Genomic DNA, 26320 nt, shown 5'->3' on the forward strand with positions numbered 1-26320 from the left:
TTTGAGGATACATTTCGCTCTGGGATAGTTTTCACTTCTCTCTTAACTTATTCTAATTTATTATGAGCAGTCACATCATTTAATGAACCTACATGTGTTTTTGGCTCTTTTGTTGTCGTTGGGTTCCTAAATCTGTTGTTAAATTTATTTTCTAAGTCCAGTACATGAAATTACTATGAAAATTCATCCGAGTTCGTCACCTAATGAGCTTTGCATTTGACGGAAATCCAGGAACTCTCAAAATACGCCTATACTTAATTAAAACTGCGTTGGGAATGCGTCATCTCACGGCGGACTTATAATACACCCGTATAGGTCAGTGGTCATCTCACTAGACACTCGAAGAAAAGGTTTGAACTTCTGAAAAACACAACTGAAATGATATGTAACCCCGCAGTTTTCAGACGGCAAAAAATAATGAAAAACCCTTTGACCCTTTGAGCATTATAGGTTTTTTTTCATCCGGTTTTACCGAAATCTTCAGCGGACTGCATATTTGCATAGCAGAATTAAAGACCTGGCTGTACGCGAGGCACTTTGAGGGGGCAGCGCCTTGAGCACGATTTGTTCGGTGGAAAGGCGACCCACACAAATTTTATTATGTAATGTAATGTTATGTTAACGACGGGGGGAGAGGAGTAAAGTGGGTGCGGGAACCGCAGGTGCCATACGTGGGGGAGGGCGGTTGATATTGATATAAATAACGCACATATAAAAATACACAGTATTTCCTCAATTACGATAAATCAATTAAGTGAGAAACGGGGAGGGATGATAGGCCTCATTCGTTGTTAGAATGCCCAACTAACACAAACGATAAAGTATCCATTATTTTAGCCCTTGCTTTATCGACACCCACCCCCTGATCCATCATCCCGCTGACGGTCGTATCCGGGCGTCGCGACTCCCAGTAACGTGCCGCGTGTCACCGCGGGACCATGTGATCAAACTCCCATCACTCATAGCGCACCGCACGCGCCACGCGCTCTCGAACAGGCGCGAGTCCTCTCAGTTTCACTGATCAACACTCGACAAACAAACCACCAGTGAACTTGTCGAAATCTTTCCTGAGCTATTTCTCAACTTACGAGTTTACTCTCCGACTATTCGCCCCTGATATCGGACTCAGATGGTGAATTCCCGTGGAGCGCCGGTCGCGAGTCGCCGGGGAAACCGGTTGGTCATACCTCCGCGAGTTATCACAATCATCAAAAGCCCTTCAAATGTGTATTTGTTTTGCTTTTTATTTCGTTGTCACATGTCACTTAAGTTGTTTGGCGATCGTGTCAGTCCATTCCTGGATAGATACCAGGACTCGTTGATAACCATACGCCGCATAAATGATATATTCACAGAAATGACCTTCTTCATTAGTGACTCTGCGGGTAGAAGTTGTTAAAATGACAAAGGTTTTAAACAAGACGTTATCTCTTGTACTTTCAGACTCGCATCCGTCACCGAGAAAGCCCGATGCGCTGTGCCTAGTTTGCGGCGACAAGGCGAGCGGGAAACACTATGGCGTCCAGAGCTGCGATGGGTGCAGGGGCTTCTTCAAGCGCTCCATCAGGCGGAATCTGGAGTACGTCTGCAAGGAGAATGGCAATTGTATTGTTGACGTGGCCAGGCGGAATCAGTGTCAAGCCTGCAGGTTCAAGAAATGTCTTCAAGTCAAGATGAACAAAGATGGTGAGTAGTTTTGTGATTTGCTGATAGATGGTGTTTGCGCGATGACGCGATGTAACACTGCTTATCTGAACGTGTAATGCGTCAAATTAAAAGTCTGGTGAACCTGGTCCTAAAGTTAATCTGGTGTCTTCGAAGTACGTGATTCCCATGATGACACGCAAATTCGTCAGTCTCCTCCAACCTGGGTTTTCGGACGTAATCTCGCCAGATCGAAACCTCCCTAACATGAAGAAGAATACACGATGTTCCGAACGTCAAGTAAAAATCTGCTCAATAATTCATTACTTTAGCACACATATAGCCTTTTCTGTCATGAGAAGAATGAATTCTGCCAATTTTTTCTAACACATAACCCGGTGAACACGACAACGGGGTCTCGCGCCAAACGTTAAGTGGAACGCAAGAGTCGTTCATTATTATTTCATATACAATGTTGTCTGAGGCTCTTCAAAGAGTGTATTTGTCACGTAAAACTCGTCAAAAAATTGCCTCTCCTTAGGTATGTTTTCCACTTTTTCCATACTCTGACATTTCAAACGTCTACCTCGGCCATAACGTCACCTTCTCCCCTGTCAAGTAGTCCATTACCCAACCACATGATTTATCAACCCCCGAGCTAATGATGAAATGTCCAATTAAATAATTAATGCCATAGATATTGGCGTGTGTTTGTTCTCGCCTCTTGAGCGTGGTAACCTGGTCTGGTGTTCTGTTGATACCAAGATCGAAGTCGGGAATCAATCTAAGGTGATCCAGGTCGGAGTGATCGCGTAAGGTTTTACTTGACCTTTCCTCCGCCGTACTGGCCAAACAAAAGCCGTGCATGGACCCCTAGTTGAGAGATGTCTCCTGATTGGCCAATGCCTGATCGGAAGTACCAAATTCCCGCTTCTGGAAAGTGGCTTACGTGCAAATTAGAGTTCGTGTAAAAAACACATTTGGTGAAAATATCCAATCCTCAATTAACGTCGCGAAAACCCCTCCCCTGTAGCCAAGGTATCATTTTTGTTGTTATTGTTGAATGTTTACAAAAAATTTGCTACTATATCTAAGGGACTATATTTTGTTTTGCAAAACCATTCTTTTGAAAGTTAGGAAGCAACGTAATCTAAACCAATAGCTTTTTTTCTTGGTGAAATTGGCTGTCGGCTTCCAGAAAGTGGAGTGTTCTATGTTGACAAGTCCATCATATTAAAGTTGACTTGCAAACAACAATAGTTGTGAACCCGGCAGGTGGCTGTAACTGGTGAACGATCGGAGCACCGCTAATAAGTCTCGTGATCGATCACATGACATTGACGCCACCTCGTCCCTAAGCGACGATCTCATGAGTAATGGCGTTGGGCAGGGCTTGAAATTGTAGTCAATGGCTTGAAATGTAGTCAACCAATTGTAATCAATGAAAGGTTGATAAATTGTTGTGAAAGAAAACCATATCGAGCGAAAAGGGGTGTATACGTCAAATTTAGTATACCCTGATTTTTCGTTGGAATCCATGTTCGGATGGGCGCAGAAACACTCTAATCATGTCCAATGTACCAAGGTCGAGCATGACCAAAGATTTATACAGACTGGATGCAAAAATGAATAGAACCAACAATAGCTACGAAACAAGTTATAAAATTTTAATTCCTGCTTAGAGAAATTGCTATACGAACCGATATCAGGACAATTAACGCGTGAGTTTTAGTTACACTTAACTTTAAGTCATCAAAAGAAGTGGTCGAAACCTCTCAGTAATCGTATGAAATGAAATAGGTGTCAAACATCAGCGTTCGAAACAATAATGGGTAAGCTATCGAGCTCATGAATATATCATATCAACTCATACTTTGATAACAAAGGTACACTCAGGTAGCCTACTCCGACTGATTTGAGAACTTTCTTTTGAATTCTAAACTTAGCACGATAAGTTTGGAAGAATAGACGATATTAAACAGCGAACTCTCATTAATAATTAAGGTTTTAAGGCGATTGAAACAAATGATTATGACCTGATCATTATCATGATTGCGTAATCCGACTATGTTTGGATCGAGTGCGATCTAATATTCAAAAAGTGCCACTTTTTTATTCTTGTTTCCAAATTTCTCATGCAGTATTTACGTTGCCTAATCGTTTGTCTTTGAAGCCTTGCTCGATTTTGCTATCAACACAAAAAAACAACGCCATGAAAAAGAATCATCATTAAAATCCAATGACCACATCAAACCACTGATATTGTGCCATTGTACTCCAAGGAACAAAGGTGTCGCTCTTCAAAACAAAGATGGCGCCAATACATAAATGGCGGCGTCAATTATTCAAATTGGGGTCGCCTACCACAATAATATCCATCTTGTGTCAATAACAAGAATTGGTAGGCAAAATGATGAGTCGTATTGTTTTTATTCGAAGCTTTCTAAATTCTAATAAAAGTCAAGGAATTCTGAATTGGTTTTAGACAATCCTTTCTGTCTTATTATCATAAATGATCATGGGTATTTTGAAATATCATACGGCATGATATCTTACATAATCAAATTCTACCCAACCTGTCCTCCTCAGAACAAATGAAACCTCTCGGCTGCATGCCGCGCACCTTGGCCTAGACTTTATATTATGACATGGCCACTGCATAGGATACGTGGATTATGCTGAGAGGTGGGTCCAAACGTACCAGTTATGAGCCAAGAGGGTTCGAGGTCTAATGTTAATGTCTGAATATGATTACTTTGAACAGTGTTAGATTACCAAGCGTATAATAGCACACCTCGTCCCCTGGATCAATAGTCATGAATATTTGATGCTGCTGCTCCCGCCTACCGATGATTTCTTCCCTGCGCGCGTCACGGACAATAGGGAACATGTCAATAGTGAATTAACCTGTCAGGGAGTCAATTCCAGGCTCGAGAGACCGCTAATAGAGTGATGCAGTCGATTCCAAAGTCAGGCTGTGCGCTATAGTTAATTCTCAGGGCAAAAGGGCTCTTGGCGATTTCCGTAAAAGTGTCGTGAAACCCGATAGCACGGTCTAGAATGCTGTGATTTGAGAGATGTAACCGATACAATGTATTTCAAATAAGTGTACTATGACATTTTGTCACCTGACACATTTGATAGCAAGACATTTGATAGCAACGTAAATTTGTGGATGCGCGCTTCCGCGACTATTCCTCATTCGATCACGAAATTATTAACCATACAATCAGAAGAATAACAAATCTAATCTGTTTGTGAGCATTTCGTGTATTCTGTTTACTTGCCCTTTGTCGCTCAAACCAGCAACTTGTCGACCAACCTCAACACTGAACATTGTTGGCAGACTGGTATTGCAGTGTTTACTATTCGGATGCAACTGTGTCTTGAGAACGCGCCACGTTGCCGCCAGACCAAACATGTCACCACCGACTTTTGATCCTTTTTTTTCCTAGTGTTCAAACACGCATTGAAAGCATTCAGCATTATACCTGTCACATAGAGTTTGTCTGTCAAAAGATAGGTTTCCGTGGACATATTTGCCAACGGAATCTGTGGCGAGAAGTCATCAACACTTGCTACTTTTCACATGGTCTATTAGTCAAGTCGAGACAAAGTGATAAGGAATGTATAACTACATTTGTACTCGAATCAAAGGGGAAGAAACGCACATCAAAAGCTTTTGACAAGTAAGAAAGACCTGTGAATCTAGTCCGCTGTCAGTCGGCTGAACGAAATGTCGAGTTTGAGTTTAATCGACCCCCATTACTCTCTGACACTTCAGCGCGATCTTTGATTTTACGCCGGGTCAGCTTTTAGCATCACCCGGTCTGCCCTGTCGTCTGCGTGACTTGTCCATGAATCCAATATGGCCGTGTGATCCTGGCCAGGTTCACCTCATTTTCTTGTCACTTCATCAAATATGCTGACAAGAATGATTAGCTTTCGATCGTATCCTGACTTGTCGGGTATTTAGTCCCAGATCAAATGTAAATGGCGGCATCAGATATTACAAGGGGCCAAACCCATTAGCGAAACCTCGTCCCTGGGCAAGCTGCCACTGGTATGTGTGCTCAAGTCGGGTCGTCATCTCGTCATGTGCCCATTTTGCCGAAAATGATTCGAACCCAGACTTTTGACTTCACAAATTCATCCTAGACGTCATTATCTTTTCTAGATGAAGATAGATTTCAAGTATTTTAAAAATGTTATTGTGTTACTCTCATCAAATTTTACAAATCCACAATTTTCTCGTTCCAGCTGTTCAACACGAGCGGGCGCCGCGCTGCTACCAGTACAAACGCGACAGTCCCAAATTAGAAAGTCCGCTTCCCACACCTATGCAGGGATTCCCACATCCGGGCTTCATTGACAGAGCAAGGTAAACGACGTCATACAGTATAGTACCAGAATCTTTGAATAAATTTATTGGAAGATTCTGATAGTACGTAGCACTGGTGAGAACCAGTACAATTTATCTACTTTTTTGCAAATTGAACATATTCCCAGAGTTCGATATCTGGTGATCTAACACCACCAACTGGAGAAAAGATTTGATCCAAATCTCAAACAAAACTGCCATTCGTGCTTTTGGGATATCTGTCAGCATTGCAAGAAAATGTATAAATTGTACTATTCGCTAACCGCACCGTCACCTACTTAGGAAAAGCCAATAATATCGGTTTTATCTCAGTGTATACTACACTATATAAACTTGGAATCCGACATGACAGGCCCACACGCTCACGTACGAGAATGCTCTACTCTCCCGCACGGAAAGCATCTTCTGTCATCGTATAACTAAACTAGGAGCCAACGATCTCACCGCCACAGTCAGAATCAGCGAACTTATGCAAACCCAAGGAAAACAAACAAATGACAAGCCACGAAAGCAGCACATCCTACGAGCTACCCTACCGAAGTTACGTCTTCATCACTTGGAAGTCAAAGTACGAACACGAATAGGACAGGAATCATACTGTTGGCTACATCATGCAGGTTCAAAACGAACTAGCAAGCAGGTCCTACGGAATCGATATGAACAAGCAATTATGTCACACGACGAAACAGTCACCAATCACTCGGTACAACCACGATTTCTCCTGAACGATTACTTCTTTGTCCACTAACTATCACGAAGGAATATGATTTTCCGTCAAACACACAGAAATATACTTCTTGAAATCAAAGTCTCCCTATCTACGTCTCTATCTATTACTTTTTGTTTACCGTCTTTGTGGAACCGAAGCATACGAATAGCAAGTGGAAATGTTTATAATTCCGTCGTACCCCTGAAAATGATATCGGGAACGACAGTTATCCTAGATACTAGAGATCGATGTGTATTGGCTATATCTAAATAACAATGTACATTTTAATCAAAAATAGTGTATGGTCATCAAAATGAAAGGCTTTCTCGCTCAAAAGTTAGCGATTTATAAATGCCAAGATACAAATTATGAAGCAAAGATCGTAAGACAAACACGAAAGTAAGTTAGTTATTGCACTACAAAAGATCTTTAGGAGTAGGTATTCAGTTATCATTTTCAACTCTTCCTCAAAGTATTCAGAGTTTACTCTGTCTTAGTGAGCATAATGTAATTCTGAGAAACGTGATTATTGTTGAAAAGACCTCGCGAACAGCGGACACAAGATGATGATGATGATGATGAAAATGTTGCTGCTAAGAATGATGATGATGATGATGATGGCGATGGCGATGGCACAGATGTTGGTGATGATCAGGGCGATGGCGATAGGGCAAATCTCGATCATGCTGTTGATGCTAGTGATGTCGATGGTGGCGATGATGATAACAAAAACGATGTCGATGATGCCGAAAGATGACTATGACATATTTCTGTCCCAGATATGCAAAAGCTGGTCCGCGCCACGTTTGCAGACAAATCCACTCTCAAGGCTTCTAATCGTCATCTTTCCTTTATTCATCTGTCTATAATTAAGCTAGCAAACTTAGGGTCGCAAAATACCTTGTCTAATGTTACCAATGTGTCTACTTGTAGGTTCGAATACACTCCATTCCAACAATACAGTCCACCTGTTGGCATGACTCCAGATTTCGGCTTCCCACCCAGCCACGTTTTCCACTCACCCCTGTTCGCGCACGACCCGCGCAACAACGGAATGGCCCGACTAGAGAATGACATCAGAAACACAGAGTCTCAGCGGGGCGACCGGACACCACCGGGTAATAAAACTCCACACATGAGGAGCCCGATGTCAGAAGGAACACCAGAGAACCGGTTAATAAAATGTGAGATTTCCGAGACGCCCGATAGGCGGAGCGCCAGCTGTTCGCCGCCATCTTCAGCCTCGTCTTCGAATACGTCTTCGCCGATCGAGCATGGGGAGAGGAGGTCACCCAGATCACCTGGTAAGTTGCTTCTCCGTTATGCCATGTGTCTCATCGTATTCAAAATGTCTCCAAAAGGAAGCCACAAGAATATAGCAATTTCCCACTAATGAAAGCGACGGAAAAAGAAACTCCTCCTTTACTTTGGAATATGTAGATACTTGAATTGAAGCTGAAAATGTCTTTACTCCTTGCAGCCGACCGACATCAGACAAGTCCAACTACGTCATCGGTGCCATCACCGCTCCGCACCTCGTTACCACTTTTCACACTACCGACATCTAACGGTGAAGATATCATCAGATCGACGCCCATCCATCCCACCATCCCCATACCAACCCACCTGCCAAATCACAGCGTTTACGTATCGGCGGCTGCGGAGAGCATTTACGAAACGGCCGCTAGGTTGTTATTTATGTCTGTAAAGTGGGCGCGGAATATCCCATCATTCTTACAACTTCCATTCCGGGATCAGGCGATACTTCTTGAGGAGTCGTGGAGTGAGCTGTTTATCCTGAGTGCCGCACAATGGTCACTGCCCATCGATATAGGTAAGACACTTTCCCCTTCCGTCTTGAGTGCCAAGATAGTGGCTGTTTTTAGCAATTACATGAGACCGTCAACACGCAGGGCAATATTTTGAGTCCTGCTCTTTAATCATCGATATTTTCAAAATATGTATGCCAAGATCTTAAAAGACTCTCTTTCGTGTTCCAGGTACCCTTGTCTCTGCGAGTGGTGTCGTGAGTCCGCAGTCTCGCGTGAATGGCGACAAGTCGGCGGATATGGTCGCCCAGATCAAAACTTTGCAAGACGTCCTCTCTCGGTTCAGCAACCTGCGGGTGGACGCGACGGAGTATGCCTGTCTCAAGGCGCTTGTGCTATTTAAAACAGGTACGTGGAGACTTTTAGACAAGTTTAAAATGTCTCCGATACCCGGATACCCAGGTTCCGACCCCCTTTCCAGTCGAACCCCAGGGGTATACCTTTTATCACCGGAGGACCATAACGACCCAATGGTTTTATAAGTTTTTGTTTTTTTACTATGAAAATCAGTCAAGAAACAATTGCAGTTGAACATTTCCAGAGTAATTTAATTGTGAAATTATACCAGGACATTGAGATGGGACTAATGGCAATTGATGGTATAGTTACAAGACAAAATACATACATGTTCTTTCTCTTTCTCACCATGAGCATGTTTTCTATTTCCAGAAACGAGAGGTTTGAAAGATTCCCATCAAGTGGAGACACTTCAAGATCAGGCACAACTGATGCTGAACGAATACACCTACACGCATCACATCAGCAACAAAGTGAGGTTTGGTCGTCTGTTGCTATTGCTTCCTGCTCTGAGGGCGGTCAGCGCTAAAGTCATCGAAGAGATTTTCTTCAGGAAAACGATAGGAAGCGTGCCGATTGAAAGACTTCTCTCCGATATGTTCAAATCAAGTTAAACCAAGAGAGAACTTCCTTGGTCAAACGGACTTTGTTCAAATCCCCCACCAAATCTCGCACCTGTGACGCCATATTTGTGAGATGTGTTGACAGGTGACGGTCTCACAGACGGCCATATTGGCCGAGGCAAAGCGTTCGTGAGACAGAAGTAGATTTGTCGTGTGAAATATGTGCCAAAATGATTGGTTGGGTTCCCAACCAATCACAAGTAGTGTAGTGTGTCCCTAGGACCTGTGGGATCAACTTGGTAAAAGGCCTAGCAATGACTTATCAAGTTTGTTGATGAAACTGCATGCCCAGTTAGACGAGTACTTGGAACTTCTCGTGACCTGATTCAGAAAGAGGATCGATAGGAGCAAGAATGAAATTGTTCCTGGCGGCATGCAGCTACAGGCAAGACATCGGTCAAGGTCATGTGGTCAGTGGACCACGTTTGCTTCTTAGCATTTGCATTTCGGGGATGGACTGCTAATTCAAGTATACAGTACCAGCTAGCTTCGGTTTAGGAATGACAACTCCCGACGCGATAACTCTAAGCAATACTCCAAGTACGATTTGCGCGAAGAAAATGTCTAATGATACCGTTTAGTTGTGTCGGTGAAGTCCCGGCGCCGCGTTCGAGATGGAAGCACCCGTATCTTATTAAGAATTACTGTTGCTTTTCTGGTGCTTCCATCTTGAATATAGATTGTACCTCGAGGCTGGACCGACTTTACAGTTGTTCGACGCTAAGGGATTTGTAACAGACATTTTGGTGCGGAGTGCAATATAAAAAATATTAATGATGTGGTCAAACCATGACGCTGTATTTATTCTCAAATATTGCATTTCATCTTGACTTTGCATTTTCCGTATAGCCAAGTTCTTATAAGCATACAATGCAAAAGACCATCCTTTCGGCAGGATCTGGTTCTTTCCAGAATCGCGCTCCACCGCTTGCAACTCCGGAACAGCGCTACAGTTCCGTAGCGGATCAATCTAGAACTAAATGTACTGCATGTCAATGTATGTTTTATTTATTGTTGCCGAAAATAGTGTACATAGTTAAATATTGTACAGTCAAATTTAATGCTAAGGACAATCTTTTGGACATACATGTACGTGTGCAAATACTTGTTTGAATTTTCATCTAGTCACGGTAGATATGCTGCACACGACGATCACGATGTACACATTTGTACGCTTCTCCGGTTCCAAGAGAGAGGAACGGTTGCATTTCATGTCGAGTGTCTGAGTGTATAGTCACCGTCTTTTGTAAATAAATCACTGGGCTCCGCCTGAACACACAGTAAACATAATTTTATTCATTTCTTCTCAGCCTTTCATCCGGGGAAGTTGCAGAGACCTGGCACCAGCTTAAATTCGCCCTCGTTGAAAGGTTCCGTTGATATTACGCGGAACGGTCTACCATTTAACCGCTCTGCGAATATTTTGTGAGTCAGCAGTTCGATAATATTTAAAACATATGGCAGAACAAGAAAGCAATGATGAACGCTTGTTCTTCAACCTGCCGTGATTGGACAATGTGAGAGTCTTCTCAGAGTCATGACTAGTTTTGCCTTCTAACCATTCTTACCATATCATTCATGTATATTTCCATTTACCTGACAACGATGATGAACCTTTAAAAAGATCCGACTTGCTCAAGACTTTCACAGTAGATTGCGAAACTCAATCGTCTGCTTCAAAACCGTAAGGCGCATGCGCGCTGCAGGTAGAGTGGAACGAAAATAGCACTGGTACATCCCTCGCTTTCCATCGACTTGAAGCAGGTCAAGAAAAGGAAAATATTCAAAAGCGAAACTCTTGATTTTTAGCAAAATAAAACTGTCACCATGTCAACCGTTACCTTGACGATGCAAAAGCACGATCCCCATCAACCCTGGGGATTTCGGATGCAGGGGGGCACGGATTTTAGCGCACAGCTTTCTATAAAGAAGGTAGGTGGGTGATGCATGTTTATTCCCATGGTTTGCCGAAACTCTCTGTGCAGTAATGCACTGCGTCGCGCACGGAATGCACACCTGGATTCGCTCAACTTTACTTGGAATCGACTGGGGATGGTTTGTCTGGTTCACCTTTCCATTTATATACCTACAGAGGAGAGAGGCTGACATTCTTTACGAAGTTGTTTTGTGCGCAAAGCTCACAGGCATTATGCTACGCTCGTTTCGCAAAGGCCGCGAAAAGTAAGATGTTTCTTTGCAGTGATCAAAATGTAAGCTTAATCATCAGAAGAAACTTCTGTTGAAAACGATGGTTTCAATTGCTCAAAAACCTTCATTTCTAAGAGAGCCCTACAATGCAGCGATTTATTTACAATAATGCTACATGTATACAGTACGGAATTTATCAAATTAAGTTTCGCCTGCTTCGAATTAGCGCTGCCACTGTTTTCAACCATTTACATGATTAGGCTACACGTTGCATAAAAACGCCTTGTCCTATGCCAAATTATTTCTCTCACAAAAATGGTTTCTACACGTAAGCGACAATTTTGGCATTTTCTATTTTCCCTAGCAAATTTTGAACACTCAAAAGCACCTGCAACGAAGGAACTCTTTTCGAAAGAAGGCATTGTACAGTACATTCCATCCACGTGTATGCCACCTCTACATGCACAAGGAATATTATTTTAGGAATGTTTCCACAGCGGCAAGCAAACATGAGGAAACATCGTGCCTATCGGGCTAGAAAAAGAAGCTGTTCGGACGTTGTACCCTTTGAACACCATAATGGTCAAAGAACGACTTGGTGAAGACCCCAATGCCAACCAGTCACCAGTTCGCTTGGTGAATTCAAAATCATGCGGAGAAAGGGATGTCAAACATATTAAGAGTTAACCTGACTTTTGATCTTACATGGTTTTCATATTATAAAAAGCATGGTGTTTTCCTAATGTAGCATGAGTATATATATGACTTCAACTGGCTGATCAATGAAGTAGTGAAGCAACACATGGTTTTTTAATCGTGTTTGCGGTTTATTTATGGTGGCCACAGGAACGAAGGTATTTAAATGTAAGCGCTTCACCTTCAACCACTGACTCTCTGCAACCACTGACTGCTGATCAAGACCTTGTTGCCTCTACCTATCTTCAAACGCGGTTTTATGGTTAGCTACGGATGAAAGATATCAACCAGTTGGGAAAGGTTAAATTGGCTGGTTCACCTCTGCAAGGTGAGAGTTATTAACATCTTAACACTTTCGAGGTGCTGGTGGAAAAAAGCTATAAAGCTATTCGTTTAAAAGTTCGGACATGACCGGACATCGCTCATCGCTTTATTGTGATGTAGTGAGGATTAGTATACAGCAGGGAAGGTGCATAGCGATCACGATACCGCGAGAGTCTGACAAAACGGACATCGCTACTCCCTCGAACTCGAAAGAGCTCTCGAAACAAGGTCTGAAATTCGTGTACCACTGGTTTAAGAAAGGGTAATTGGTATGAATCCATTGGCTAAGACGATACATACATAACTACTGATGATACATACATAACGACTGATGATACATACATTACTACTAACCCATCATTTGTAGGAATGGTCTTTGGTTGCAGAAAGGTGCTATTATGACAAAAACCTTAACTATGCCATCGAACCAGTGGCCCTTCTACCTGTCCAATGTACAACCCCGAAGCTCATACACCAATCCTGAAAAAAACGAGCAAGAACTCAGCAGGCTACTTTTGGTAGAGGATAATGCTCTAAATAACGGGGAAAGTTCTCGTCAGTATACAGGCTTGTTCCGAAAATCGATTGGAGAGCCTACACGTGCACTATGAAACATAACTGGGCACCCCTGTCGCCGATAGGCTTGTTTCGGTAGTGGATGATACTTCGGGCCCATTCGGAACCTAGCAAGTGGGTGAACAGGAATGCATCTGCCCACAGCGTCTCTGTACGCTATTAATAACATCACCGGGGTTCTTGGCATTCTTCCCAGCATAATACATATATTGAACCAGTAGCTATAGATCGTCTCTCTTTTCTCCATCTTATAGGTGCCTTCTTCGGTGCACCTACTTCTCTGTTCCCGATACCAGTAAATTTATAATGAAAAACTCTGCTGACACCAAATATTCCACTTTATGTGACCATCAGGACTTGAGATAAAAATCACAAGCCCTGAAGCCGTCTGAGGAAACCCGCCTGCGATTAGTCGTTACCCGCCTCAACCCGCCCTCTTGGAAGGGGTTTAGGTCTAAAAAAGCCCAAAGAGCAATTATCCCACAATTATACCCGCCAGATTTGCTGCCACTGGTAATAGCAGGGCCTGGCCTTATTTCAGCAGGTAATTCCACCCTTTTTTGCAGGTTCTCCCTAACACCCCATCAGACGGCTACCTCACCCCCGGGGACGCCATTGTTGGAATCAACAACCAAGACGCCAGTAGAATGACACACGTGCAGGCACAACAGCTGATCCTGAATGGCGGTAACGTGCTCCATCTTACAGTGAGAAAGTAAGTGCGAATGCGATATCAATAGAGACACTATCGCAACCTTGTCGCTGTTCCGAAAACTAATGATTTCAGGTTTAGGGTTACTGGACGACTGAAACTTACCATGGCTGTTCATCAAAACTTATTTTTCGATTTGTCCGTTCAACGACGTAAACGCTATCTAGAAACTGCTTCAAGATTTCCTAGTCATGTATGCAACTTCAGCAGATCATATTCAACTTTCGTCCGCTAAATGCATCCAAATATCAACATAACTCACTCTCTAACTTATCATTCTTGGGCCGAGCGGTATCAGGTGACGACTTCGTGTTCTGTTCTTCTTGGGATGCTAGTAAAACGGCAACCGTGTATCTTCATCGTTTCCTTTTCTCGTCGTTTCAGGGGCTATGTTGGAGGAATGGACAGCTTTAGGCATCTTCAGCCGAAAGGCAACGTGAAATTCTCGCCCTACAACGCATCAAAACTCGCGAAATACTAGTGTGATGTCAAGACACACACAGTCAAACTGTCTCCTCAAGTGTAAATAGATCTGGTGATGATCATTGTACATCAGTTAGGAAATTTTCTTATTTATAAGATTCAGTAACAGGCGCAATGTGATTTCTAAATCCAGATTTCGAAAACATAAACGGATGGAGAACAACTAGATGCTGAAAGTCTTAAAGGCACACGAAGGGTGTGGGATTAAATTGAAAAGGAATGTGCCACAGATGGCCACCATAGTACCACCTACCGATATAGACGTTGTTTATGTGACTTTTTGAAATGGTTTGCATCATTCAGGTTGGCCTACTGGTATAATGTATACGTATTTTAGTCGTGCATGTTGGATACGTTTTCATTTATTCTCTTAGGAGAAGTCACGGTCCTCCTGAAAACCACTTTCGTATGCAAAACCAACATGCGTCAGACCCTTCTTGTCCCTTTAACAGCAACGGACTATTGTAATTGCGGAGACTGGGAACGACGGATCACGGCGGGGTCAGGGTGTGGCCGGAGGGGCTCGGTGAAGACACGAAGACAAGACGAATTCGTCATAGTGGCCAACTCAATCTGGTGACAAAGCAGATTATTTGTTGGTCAATCAATCGTATTTTGCTTTTTGATTCTTAGTTTTTCCTTTTTATAATTTTTTGCACAGATCACTGATTTAAATTTATTGTCAGTGCCATAGGTTGTTTGGACGAACAAAATAGTCATATACGCGCCGAAGATTCTGCTTCCAGGGACCTCTCTTGGATAAATACATTTCAGTGTTGTATCAAAGTTATTCTTGATTGCATGCTATATAGGGTTCGGGGGATTGTCGGCGAGAGCTTCGACGGGTTAGTGTTAAATGAGATAGTATAGAGACGCCTATTGGTCACTTCTCGAAAGTGAATCACTCCACTCTGCCTCCTGCTGAATAGCCCTCTAAAACCCGAAAGAACCAGACGTGGACAGCAACCATAACTCTATTATTATATGCACCACGGTATAACTATGCAATAAACTAGTAAATACAATTTTCCGGGGCGATGGCTTCTTGATTTTTGTTGAAGGTTGCACAGAATCTCGCCACCTCTAATAGGCTCAATGGCGGGAAAAAAACGAGATGTAAAGGGGACGTGGTTGGTGTGAGGTGATAGAAGACATATTTACACTCGTCACAACTATACTTCGGACGCCGCGGATCGAGGAAGGCAATGATAAGGATGATAATAGGCTGCCTCAGGAGTCTATATAGTCACCCCGGAGACAGGCAGAGCTAGGGACCTGGTTTTGGAAAAGGGATTTTTGAGTATAGTTTGGCTGAGATTGCAGAAAAAAGAATGTCAGGACCCAGTGGTACCCGATAAGCATTTCGAGGACGGTGGTAGATCCCGTCATCCTATTACAAGCTGCTGGATCGAAGGTCGATGTTGCAGGGTGAAAGCACATCCTCGTTGACGACGGTTTCGCCCGTTTGAGGAGGAGTCTGCGCAGTTCCATTATTACGGGAAAGATGGCAGAGTGGTCTCCTTATTGGATACCTGCGTCCTGGGATGGGTGGGGGTGCGTGCGGGAGGGGAGGTTATGATGACTTTTGTTTATGATTCAAATGATTATTGCACGGTCTGAGTTGGCCTGTGTCAAAGACAAGAAAACCCGTGGCATATTTTGATGGTTTCTGAATGGCAAGAGTCTTTTACCAGACCATTAGAGGGGAACTAGTGGGTAATAGGGTCTAGAATTATGTTTGCTTTTTTTCATCAGTCAAAGTTTTGACATTGAATTGTTTAGTTGTTTTTCATTTATCTTAAAAACGTACCCGGCTTATACAGAGGTCGGGGATTTTGATATCCCAGTTTGGTGCTATTCGGATTCCCCGGCTGGTCCCCCGCCTTCAAATTGATCGTTTGGCCGGTCAGTTTTATTCAACCTTAAATAAAATTTGCTCGGTTTGACAATGTACAATTATACAAAGCGTAATATTGGAAACCGATAACAATTTATATGTGAATGCGTCTTAGCTAAAAGAAAGCAAATTCTTGCTTTTATGTTTGACACCATTAAGTATCACTTTCACAAGTAGCATTATCCAATATAGATTAGAGCTAAGTAACAATGTAAAATAATTATATCAATGATTTTATTCAAAGATTTTATTTAAAGACGTTCATGAAACGTTTCTAAACGTTTACATTTTTCGTCGGAGGAAACTTTTACATAGTTGGATGTCCATAATTATTAATAGAAAATGATTTTTAATAACAACCGGTTGTTTCATCATCATTATACCAGACACTTATATAGACTAAAGGTAGCAAGTTTGATGATTGGTTGATATTTCGGGGTATCTCGACATGGACACTGTATGACGTCAGAGCAACTATGAATAATTGAATAGAAATTCGTAAGGGTGTTCAAGGCGTCGGAACTGATCTTCCCATGGCGTACTGACAGAACTCAGCAGAATATGCTTATCAAATTAGTCGTATTATATAATAGCCATTGTACTTCTAGTAGAACATGGCCACGTCAGCGTTCATTTCTCCAAAATCAAGGTGACAAAACCAAACAACACTCCATTCCGATTATCCCGCCGCACCTCTAATTAAGGCCACAGTCGATTCCCACTATAAGCTAGGGAATGCTTCGTTGATTGCGATGGGCTCTTGAAAGAGCCTTAATTTCGGGGGAATAGTTTGTACAACAAACACAATCTATCCAAAACGTTACAAAGGGAGGAAACAAGGAACTATTCCAAGCTTTACGGAACCCAGAGACCAACAGGAAACGACTATTTTTACAAAAGATAAACACTGGATTCTCTGTAGAAACGGCGCCATAACCAGGTTCATTGTTCGATACACTCGGCATGGTTGTTGCATTGTAGGTCAGACAGCGAGGTAAACAAACACACGGACACCAGGTTTTCTGGCTTTTTCTCCCGATTTTTCCCCATTTCTACAATCTACGGATATTCATAGTGTCTTTATTGATATTATTTTGCTATTTGTCCGTATTCTAGGTGATTATTTTGCTGGTAGGCGTATGTTTAATGGTGGCAAAAAATGCTTAATAAACATCGCGGAATGTGTAGTGTATAAGCGTACACAATGTACACGCTTATGCATATGTTGTACATTTTATAGTGCATGAGTAGTGTATTTTCATGAAGGTAATGGGAATGTGATAAGCTGAGTGTATGAAAGAGTTGTAAACTCATGTTTTTGAGACATTGACATTTATATATTCCTGTATCTTATATTGACAGGAAGAAATATATTAAAGTCCTTCCTGCCCTTATGGTAAAATAGCTCAAAAAGCGAATCATGATTCCCAACAAAATGACGTCAAATCTAAGACAATTGATGTAAAGTCTCCAATTCACAATTGGTGTGTGATCTGGGTAACAGGTCTGTGATTGTTCCATCACATGTGTAGCATTTCAAATCTTAAAAGGCAAGGAAGAAAAGTGCACAGTCAAAAAATGCAGCGTGCAGCAACTGGCTTTAAGAAATCCGTTGGCCTGTGATGAAAAAAAGAGGGTCGATAAGTGATTGTTGAGAAAAGGCTGGATGCTGTTCCCTGCTAAAACTCTTCAGCTAAAACAGTAGGGTGCAGAGAGCTTAGCATGAATAAAGCATTTTCATCCTCAGAATAAAGCATTCTCATCCTTCCATGAAATGTATAGGCCTCAGTGTGGTCTCATTCTTTACTTTAGATGTGAAATGTAGCAAATGATGACCATGAAATAGGCCGGGCGAAGCATTGTTCATTGTTTCCCGTGTACTTGAATGTACATTTACAGAGCAATTTTATGCGCAATAATGACGGATGTCCTACTAACCTATGTGTGTCTGGGCTGACTTAATGTGCTCGGTAAACACCTGATTTTTTAAAGGGGAAATTACTGAGCTGTGGTGCAGTGTGATGTTACATGTGGCTAATGCACATCTCAGCCTGATGATGAGAAAAAAGGATAAAGATCTTGAATTTAATCTCCAACTATGTAAATTCCTTCTAGTAAGTAAGTTTTGGCAATGCTGTTTTGTAAGACTGATATAAATCTGCTGGGAAGAGGATTCAATCGTTAAAAATCAATAAACAATTGAGGAGCTGTCAGGTCTGATGTGACGGCCCATTTGCTCATCACAGACAAGCAATCTTTTATGGGTAATTTGTAAAAGCAGAGATGATTGGAAATGATACATATCATTCAATTAGGCACAAGTACCGGAGTGGGAGAGGGCCCTCCCTCCCCCAAAAAATGTTATACGTGACAGACTGCTTAAAATTTGGGACGTAAAAATGTCTGCTTTTGAATTTTGCGCAAACTTAAAAAGGTATGACTCACTATTAGTAACTCTAGCGGTATTTTGCGGGCATAACATTATGTATTCAGTTCTTGTATGTGTAGTGTTAGACTAAGTACACATAGCTCAATCTGCTAATAGATATTTACTAGGCTAGTCTGAACTAAACACAGTTTTACACAACATGTTTCGTTGCCCAGTGTTATTCAGTTAGTACTTGCACATACCTAGGAGAGCGTAACATATAATAAGAGGTGATGTTTTGAATAAGTTTTATGTCAACTGGCAACTTTGCTTTCAATTGTTCATCTTTTGAAAATGTCGGTAATCAGTAAACCAAATATCACAGGTCTAAACAGAATAGGTGTTTTAGCAAAGCTCTTTGTTGGCGGTGGATTTTTGGTCTGAAGTGTTCTGCACTTTGGATCTTTGTTTTTCAGTCTGAATTTGCCACAGCGATTCTTGACCATTGTTGACATTAAAAGTTTTTGCAAAACTTTGTTCTTATGGATCGGACTGTAAAAAGATTGTGAGCCAAACACTGTCAGATTCTAATGCTCCTTTGTGGTCAGTTATGTTGACAGGGAGCAACATGTACCTGGTATTATTACTAGCTAAATTGACCGTAAGCAAGCTCCACCCAACCTGTTGTTAGTGAGTGTACCCTTCTTACGAGTTCTCCCCTTTCTCCTTTCAGACCAAGCATCACCAATGCAAGCAGACCCTCGAAACTTTTATTCTCACACGAGCGCATTCAGCAGCTTCAAGAAACTGAAACTGGACACGTACGCGACATGTCATAATGTAGCTCCGTTTTCGACGGCATATGATTATCACACGGAGTACCCAATAAACAGTTTCACATTTGCAAATAACGGGAATGTTCATCATAATATTGACGGTATGCCACAGAACTATATCCGTGCATCAACCGTCAAACTTTTAGACACATACCAAAGATGTGGATTAAAAAGAAAAAGCGAAGACTTAGAACATTCGTTACATTTTCCTGAGCAACACACGATATCTTCTGAGGAAGAGACTACTGCCACCACGACGACCACAAACACCAACACGAATAACACGTCGAAAAACACTAGTTCCTCTAACAATGAGGGGGACTACTCACTGGTTCAGCACGAGGTTCTGTACTCAATGACCAGTGCCTATGAGGTGCTCGAGTTCTTAGGACGGGGCACCTTTGGGCAGGTGGTCAAGTGCTGGAAGAAAGGGACAAATGAGATCGTTGCCATCAAGATCCTGAAGAATCACCCGTCGTACGCCCGACAGGGACAGATCGAGGTCTCAATTCTTGCGCGGTTAAGTCAAGAAAATGCTGACGAGTTCAATTTCGTTCGCGCGTACGAGTGCTTCCAACACAAGAACCATACGTGCTTGGTGTTCGAGATGCTGGAACAGAACTTGTACGACTTCCTCAAGCAGAACAAGTTCCAGCCGCTCCCGCTCAAGTACATCCGTCCAATCACACAGCAGGTTCTCACGGCGCTGCTGAAGCTGAAAAACCTCGGACTGATACACGCTGATCTGAAGCCTGAGAATATTATGCTGGTGGATCCTGTGCGCTTCCCCTACAGGGTAAAGGTCATAGACTTTGGTTCGGCGAGCCATGTGTCCAAGGCGGTGTGTTCGACGTACCTTCAATCAAGATATTACAGGTAGGCATCCTCTCTTAAAAATATTAGTGTTCGGATCTGAGCATCTGATTTTGAAATTTCGAAGTTTGTGCGGTATTTGTGGAGACGGTCCATGATCGACCCACCAGTGGTAGATGATTACTAGATGGCGACATGAATGAGACATTGTCCTATCCACCTTGTAACACCGTGCGGTGTAAGTCGTGAACTTCAACTTCACCCTCTGATGAGGTAGATTGCTTTTCTTGAATTTTTTCTTGAACATCTCTTGCGCAGTGCCTCTTGCATTGTTGAAGTCTTGCTGGCCCTAAAGAATTCATCCGGAACCAACCAACCTCAACTTGCAGCTTGTTGTATGTTATATCCATCCAAATATTGTGTTATTTATTTTACAGGACTCTGCCGGATATCCTAACATGACTTTCTTTCAGCATCACATGCAGTAGATATCTGGACAAGAGGAAACTCGACATCATATGTTGGAGTAACTTGGACCTCGTGTTGTCACAAAACCAAGCATTTGCTGGAGTTTTGTTATGTTTCAGGCAGTGAAGATTCATATAGCCAGTACAAAAAGCTGGCCTTTATAGCACAGGGGGGATCTTGCACCACTTGAGTTTCCCCGTACACTACAGTTTCTTTCATTAGTTTGGCAACTGGAGGATGAGGGGAGGGGGGTTCCTTGCATCTGTTGCTACGAAGAATGGTGCAATGCCTTCTGCTTAATCCTACACCTGGGAGGACAGAAATAGCATGTTACACCTTGCAGTAGGCTTGATTATGTGCTTTTCAGACTTGGCATCAAGTCTGAAATTCGATGCATGACACCTTGTGAGCATCACTAGGTGTAGGTGTAAGATGAGTAAATTGGGAGCATCATTGTACCCACACTCTTCCATCTGCATTCTTTTAATCTGTGTAGCCAACCTGGCCTGCTGCATTACTGCTTTGGTGTTCTGAGGATACGTATATTTGGCCTCCATCCCTAGTGCTTGTTTAGTATCTTTTGCATACAATGTAGGATGTAAGCTGTCTAAAGCGTAACATATATGGTCATCTTTAATAATGACTCAGACTCCCATGCAGTGGGAAAAAGAAAATGGAGTTGCTTTGGGGCATGGTGTAATCATTTTGATGTTATCATTTGAGCTACAAGTACAATGTATGCCCGGTCTTAACACGATACAGAATAGCTGATATAGAATCTAGAATATTCCATTCTGATCAGTGCTTTTGACGAATACATAATTTTAATACGGTCGACCTCATTAATGCCATTTTCCAGTTTGCAAGTGTATTTAACAACAATACCACAGTTCAAAATCCAGCCTATGATCTTTACTGTCCGTATACATGTAGAACTTTAATAATGTGGGTTTATACGTCACTGCATATGAATCATTGATATTGTTCAGAGAAAACATCAATGAAAAATGCTGATTTGCAAATTCATTCAAGGTTTGGTGCCATATGGTGTGTATCGTCCCTGACTGTTTCATTGGTCTTCTTAGATGAGCCTGATTGTGTTATACCACAGAATGTTTTAAGCTTGAAACTTTTGGTTAAGAGTGGCAAGCAGTAGAACTAGAATATGACCTATCTTAACATAGCCCATGTAGTCCAGGCAGGGATAAAGCATTTCATATAAAATGTTAATTTGCGTGAGCATCGCAGTGCCATGAAAACCAGTTCTGAAACGGTTGTTAAATGTATCAGATTCATATCACATCACAGGCAATTTGTGTACACACATCCCCGACAAAAATGGCGGAATCAAACGAGTAAGCATAGAGTAACGCTTCAACTGATACAAGTTGTACAAATGCAAGCACTTGTTAACATGTACCATGGCATATGCCAGTATGGCACCCTAACTCTAATAGGATGAATGCGTCATTAAGAATAGATGTGTTTTGTATAGAGGCGGATAGCAGCTGGTGGTTCAGACGCTGAAGGATTGGCTGTGCACACTCGTTTAGAGCGTGATTGGGTGCGATTCTTAAAAGTGTTATCGAATAATTGGGGTGGTTGCATGGGGGGGGGGGGGGGGGGGTTGTTTGTTTTTGAACGTTTGAAGTTTGTTTGAAAGTTCTGTTTGGTGATCGGGACAACGAATACCTTTAGTTTAGTATCTATCCTTTGATTGGATTGAGAGTTGGAAGACCTGACCAGCCGTGCGGTCACCTGTAAACCCAACTGCACGTTGTTGGAATTTCTTAGCAAGTTAGTACACTGTACTCTAGTCTACACTTCTTCATCATGCCTCACTTCTTAGCAAAACCTCGCTCAACGCTTAGCCCGTACATATTGGAATCTCCGCGAGGGAATTTTCTCAGAAGACTACACTATGTTGTTGGCAATGTGGTGTATTGATCAGAGGTGCTTGGTGATTCAGCAACTATTTTTACTGGTGAGCTGCTGCTGGCGTATAATTGGCGTGTTTTGATTGGGAGTTTAGATGGTTGTTATGGTGAGCCGCCCCTTTGAAGCGTTGGCTGTGTCCACGTTTTGTTGACGGGGAAATTCTCCTTGCTGTCGTCATGGTGTAGCACGCAGCTCTATACAGAGTGTCTGTATGGTCGGATCAAGTTGGGTTCTGCCCCTGGCCAGAGCATGCCATATTCAGGCGCAATTACTGAACCCTATGAAAAGCAGCCCCGTCTTCATAGCATTCTACATCAAGGGTTCAAGATTCTTGGCAAACTACTACCATACTAGAAGTAAAATATACATGTAGTATCAAGTATTGATCTGATCTATGCTAGCTTAATTTTTGACAGGGATTTTTAAAAGTGCTGATGTCGTCAAAGCATTTTGTTGTGTCACCATGGTGAAATGAGTCATTTTGAAGTAGCCGACATGATCAATTTAAATCTGACGGCAAGCAAACTTTAAATTATTCAGCCTTCATATCTATCAATGTCAGTATGATAAGGCAGGTTTATGAATTGATAACACATGTTTTTCAGTGGTGGGTTTTCCTGATGGGGCGGGGTTGGGGCAACTTTCACATATTGGCACATGATACTTTGATAAAGCAAGCTTGAAGTGCCCTTCCTTTTCTCAGTAAACAGTAAAAGTGGGCTTTTCACACTACCCTAGATTTTAGGTGATATTCACAAAAGTTACCAATATAACATCTGTCATGAAGTTGGGGGGGGGGGGTGTTTAATGACGCACTCCTAGCTGTTATATACCAAGAGGAAACCTTGCGCCAAGAAGTTGAGAGCCACGTCATAGTCTACATTTCGAAGCATAAAATGTATGACCATTCCAGATCTTCAGGCAACACACCTAGTGCTGTTCCACACATAAAAGAATAACTAAGTATTTCCTGTTTTTTTCTGCGTCTGCCCGATATCTGAGCAGTGCATACCTTATATATCATGATCTGAGTGCATTTGTATTATTACTTCAGTTGATATGTGTGTCGACATTTTTTATATGCTTCACTATTATGTATTGTTTTTTTTATCAAAGTAATGGCGGGATATTATTGAGAAGATTACTGTGTTGGATTTACATATTGGTGCCATTGTTTTTCGTAAAAAGAAACTTGTGTATTATAGTTCTGTTTGGCGAGATTAATCAGCTTATGTGGTGTTGCTCTTTGTAACTTGTCAAGTTACTTAAGCGGGCTGAAACGTGTACAGGTTACTTAGCAGGCTGAAGCGTATGCCATACACGTAGCTAAACCATAAGCCCAAGGACCGATCACCGGCCACCAGTTGAATCCACCTATTTTGAACTGTTTGATTTCCATTGTAATTCATCGCAAAACATTGCCGAAAATCCGTCCGTCTTCGTGAAATACTACTTGCCCGCTAAAGAGAGATACAATGCAACTGATGTTGTCTTTTCCTATAGCAGCAATGTAGGAAAACTTAACAAATCTACTGTTTCTAAAAGTAAAAGAGACACCCTACCCTCCTTTTCTGGCAGTCTGCTACTTTAGAACTTTTGACATTTGGCCACAAAAGAAATTCGGGAATTTCGGGACGGTTTCATGGAGGTTTGCAAAAATAGAACAGTTTTCCTTTGATAGAGGAAGAGGGGGGTCATAGCAGACAGGGTCAATATCCCTGCTTTTAGCTAAACCTTAGATGAGGCGCTGTTCTCAAGTTAAAAGGCCAGGGATGATGTCCCTGGGCGTGACACCCTGCTGTGCTGTGAAAGGGTTTTCCTGCGGCCTTTGAACGAAATTCTTGCTACATTTAGCTCGTTTAGCTAAGTTTATTCTTGCCTCTATTGACATCTGGCATTTAAATTTGTATACACGTAAAATGTTGCAGACGTATTTTGGTCCTCATTGTACGTGTCGTGTCGATGGAAGTCTTTAACGATTTTAGCCTCAATTCTAGCTGTTTTACATCACACAGGATTTACGTTGAGGCCTGTTTCCTGTTTTTCTGACCACACCACATCCTGGGTTCTTGAAATCGGTCAATCGCTCCATGAAGTGGAGAGCTGCAGTTTGGTGGGTATAGGTTTTCCTGGGACATTGTGCGGTATGCCACAATACTTCAGCTTGAGCTCCTGGAATAGGCACAAAGGATTTCGGTCTCCGAAGTACTACTAATTTATGTGCTCTTTCTGGCATTTAGCCTGGAAATGATGGAAGAGGCTGTAGGCTACTATGGGGTAGCGTACTGCCTCTGCCAAACAGCCCCTTCTGATAAATGTTTATGGGATGTGCATGTCTGTTGACTTACAAGGCAACTTTAAGTGAAATTACACGTATGAATGGAAAAATCCCTTTAAAAAGTACAATATTGACCTATTCCAAGTGTTATCGAAGTATGTCACCTATAAAAGGAAGGTATCAATGAATGGTATCACTATCAGTACTTTTAACATTAAAATGAACACATATGCTTCAATAAAATTGAAAAAACACCAGGATACAATATCGTAAAGAGATTCCACCGCGACGCATCTATCCGTTATCACAATACATGTATTGACAAATAGAAGAGACGGCTGAGTAATCTCTCAAATTGCTCTTGTGGCTATGACGTGGAGAGTCTGCGTCACACTTTGAGATCACATAGCTGCCGAATCAGGTGCTAGCCGTAGAAGGCGTTTTGGCGTCTGAAACTCCTCCAATCCCCGTTATGAGGTACATGTACTTATTCCTCTACAGCCATATAAGGTTGGGGACGTTCATAGATGAGAAAACCGCATTTGGTATATGTACTAAATTTGTTCAGCATGTGGAATTGAATTGTCACTAGAATCTTGATGCTGTTGGGCGTGGAGGTACGTTTGCTTATGAGGGGATGGTTCATGTTTTGTATGGGTTTGGGGTGTGTTGAGGTTGAATTTTAAAACAAACTATGTTTTTAGTCGGCTTGTCTGTGCTGGTATGACCTTTCTTGGTCTGGCCTCAGCTGTCTATCATTCGGATCTTATCTCTCCTAAGTCAGTGACCTAAGTTTATTGTTGTCTGTAGATATTTGACCTATATGATATGGAACAGAATTCAACCCTGTCACTTTGTTGATGACACTACCATTGGCCAAACCCTCAAGGATTTTCACTGGAGGTATGCAGTCCTCTGTGGGCTACTTGTCTACTTGTGTGGGATCTCTAACTTGCCCTCGCGTAAACATTTAGGTACAAGGGACCACAGCCTTTAGTCTCATCCAACAGACCCTTAAATTTGTGACAAGCCAAGAATTTTAGTTCCTTGAAAGCCATCCTGGTTCATGAGGAAGTACAATTCTGGGTTCCTCGTTGTGACAAGCCACGAATTTTAGTACCTTGAAAGACATCCTGGTTAATCCGGAAGTATAATTCTGAGTTCCTGGTTGCCTCGGAACAAGAAGGTTTTTCCTTCTTTCATCAGCGTGCGTGACGTCTTGCGTAAATCCTCCTATTCAGATTAAGATTCATTTATTTAGATTCATATTTGATCTCCGTGTTCTTGGCTCATATCCATA

At 42.2% G+C, this 26320-nt stretch overlaps 3 protein-coding genes across 5 annotated transcripts in view; all 3 read left to right on the plus strand.

The window, feature by feature from the left end:
* The window catches only part of LOC135492647 (photoreceptor-specific nuclear receptor-like), a 58039-nt gene extending 47293 nt beyond the window's left edge, over positions 1 to 10746 (plus strand). The window contains exons 2-7 of the mRNA XM_064779212.1: positions 1444 to 1686; positions 5905 to 6025; positions 7668 to 8038; positions 8215 to 8568; positions 8735 to 8911; positions 9233 to 10746. Of these exons, the coding sequence (XP_064635282.1) occupies positions 1444 to 1686; positions 5905 to 6025; positions 7668 to 8038; positions 8215 to 8568; positions 8735 to 8911; positions 9233 to 9474 (1508 nt within the window). The 3' untranslated portion in view covers positions 9475 to 10746. The remainder of the gene's footprint in view (positions 1 to 1443; positions 1687 to 5904; positions 6026 to 7667; positions 8039 to 8214; positions 8569 to 8734; positions 8912 to 9232) is intronic.
* A 439-nt stretch (positions 10747 to 11185) lies between these two features.
* LOC135492363 (PDZ and LIM domain protein 3-like) lies at positions 11186 to 15450 on the plus strand. Its single transcript, XM_064778793.1, has 3 exons — positions 11186 to 11415; positions 13794 to 13942; positions 14324 to 15450. Exons 1-3 carry the CDS (start codon positions 11311 to 11313, stop codon positions 14418 to 14420), a joined length of 351 nt encoding a protein of 116 aa, XP_064634863.1. The 5' UTR covers positions 11186 to 11310; the 3' UTR covers positions 14421 to 15450.
* Positions 15451 to 17042: 1592 nt separating this feature from the next.
* Positions 17043 to 26320, plus strand: part of LOC135492226 (homeodomain-interacting protein kinase 2-like) — a 37600-nt gene continuing 28322 nt past the window's right edge. For 2 of the 3 annotated variants that reach the window (XM_064778527.1, XM_064778530.1), the window contains exons 1-2: positions 17043 to 17313; positions 19421 to 20399. In XM_064778527.1, the coding sequence (XP_064634597.1) occupies positions 19435 to 20399 (965 nt within the window). In that variant the 5' untranslated portion in view covers positions 17043 to 17313; positions 19421 to 19434. The remainder of the gene's footprint in view (positions 17314 to 19420; positions 20400 to 26320) is intronic. The other variant, XM_064778528.1, reaches the window with a different exon arrangement.

Source organism: Lineus longissimus, chromosome 8 (genome assembly GCF_910592395.1).
Source record: "Lineus longissimus chromosome 8, tnLinLong1.2, whole genome shotgun sequence".
NCBI lineage: Eukaryota > Metazoa > Nemertea > Pilidiophora > Heteronemertea > Lineidae > Lineus > Lineus longissimus.

Coding starts and splice junctions, on each gene's coding strand:
- LOC135492363 (XM_064778793.1), top strand. CDS start 11,311: ATGTCAACCGTTACCTTGACGATGCAAAAGCACGATCCCCATCAACCC. Junction 11,416..13,793: donor CACAGCTTTCTATAAAGAAG/GTAGGTGGGTGA, acceptor CCTTTTTTGCAG/GTTCTCCCTAACACCCCATC. Junction 13,943..14,323: donor CTCCATCTTACAGTGAGAAA/GTAAGTGCGAAT, acceptor TCGTCGTTTCAG/GGGCTATGTTGGAGGAATGG.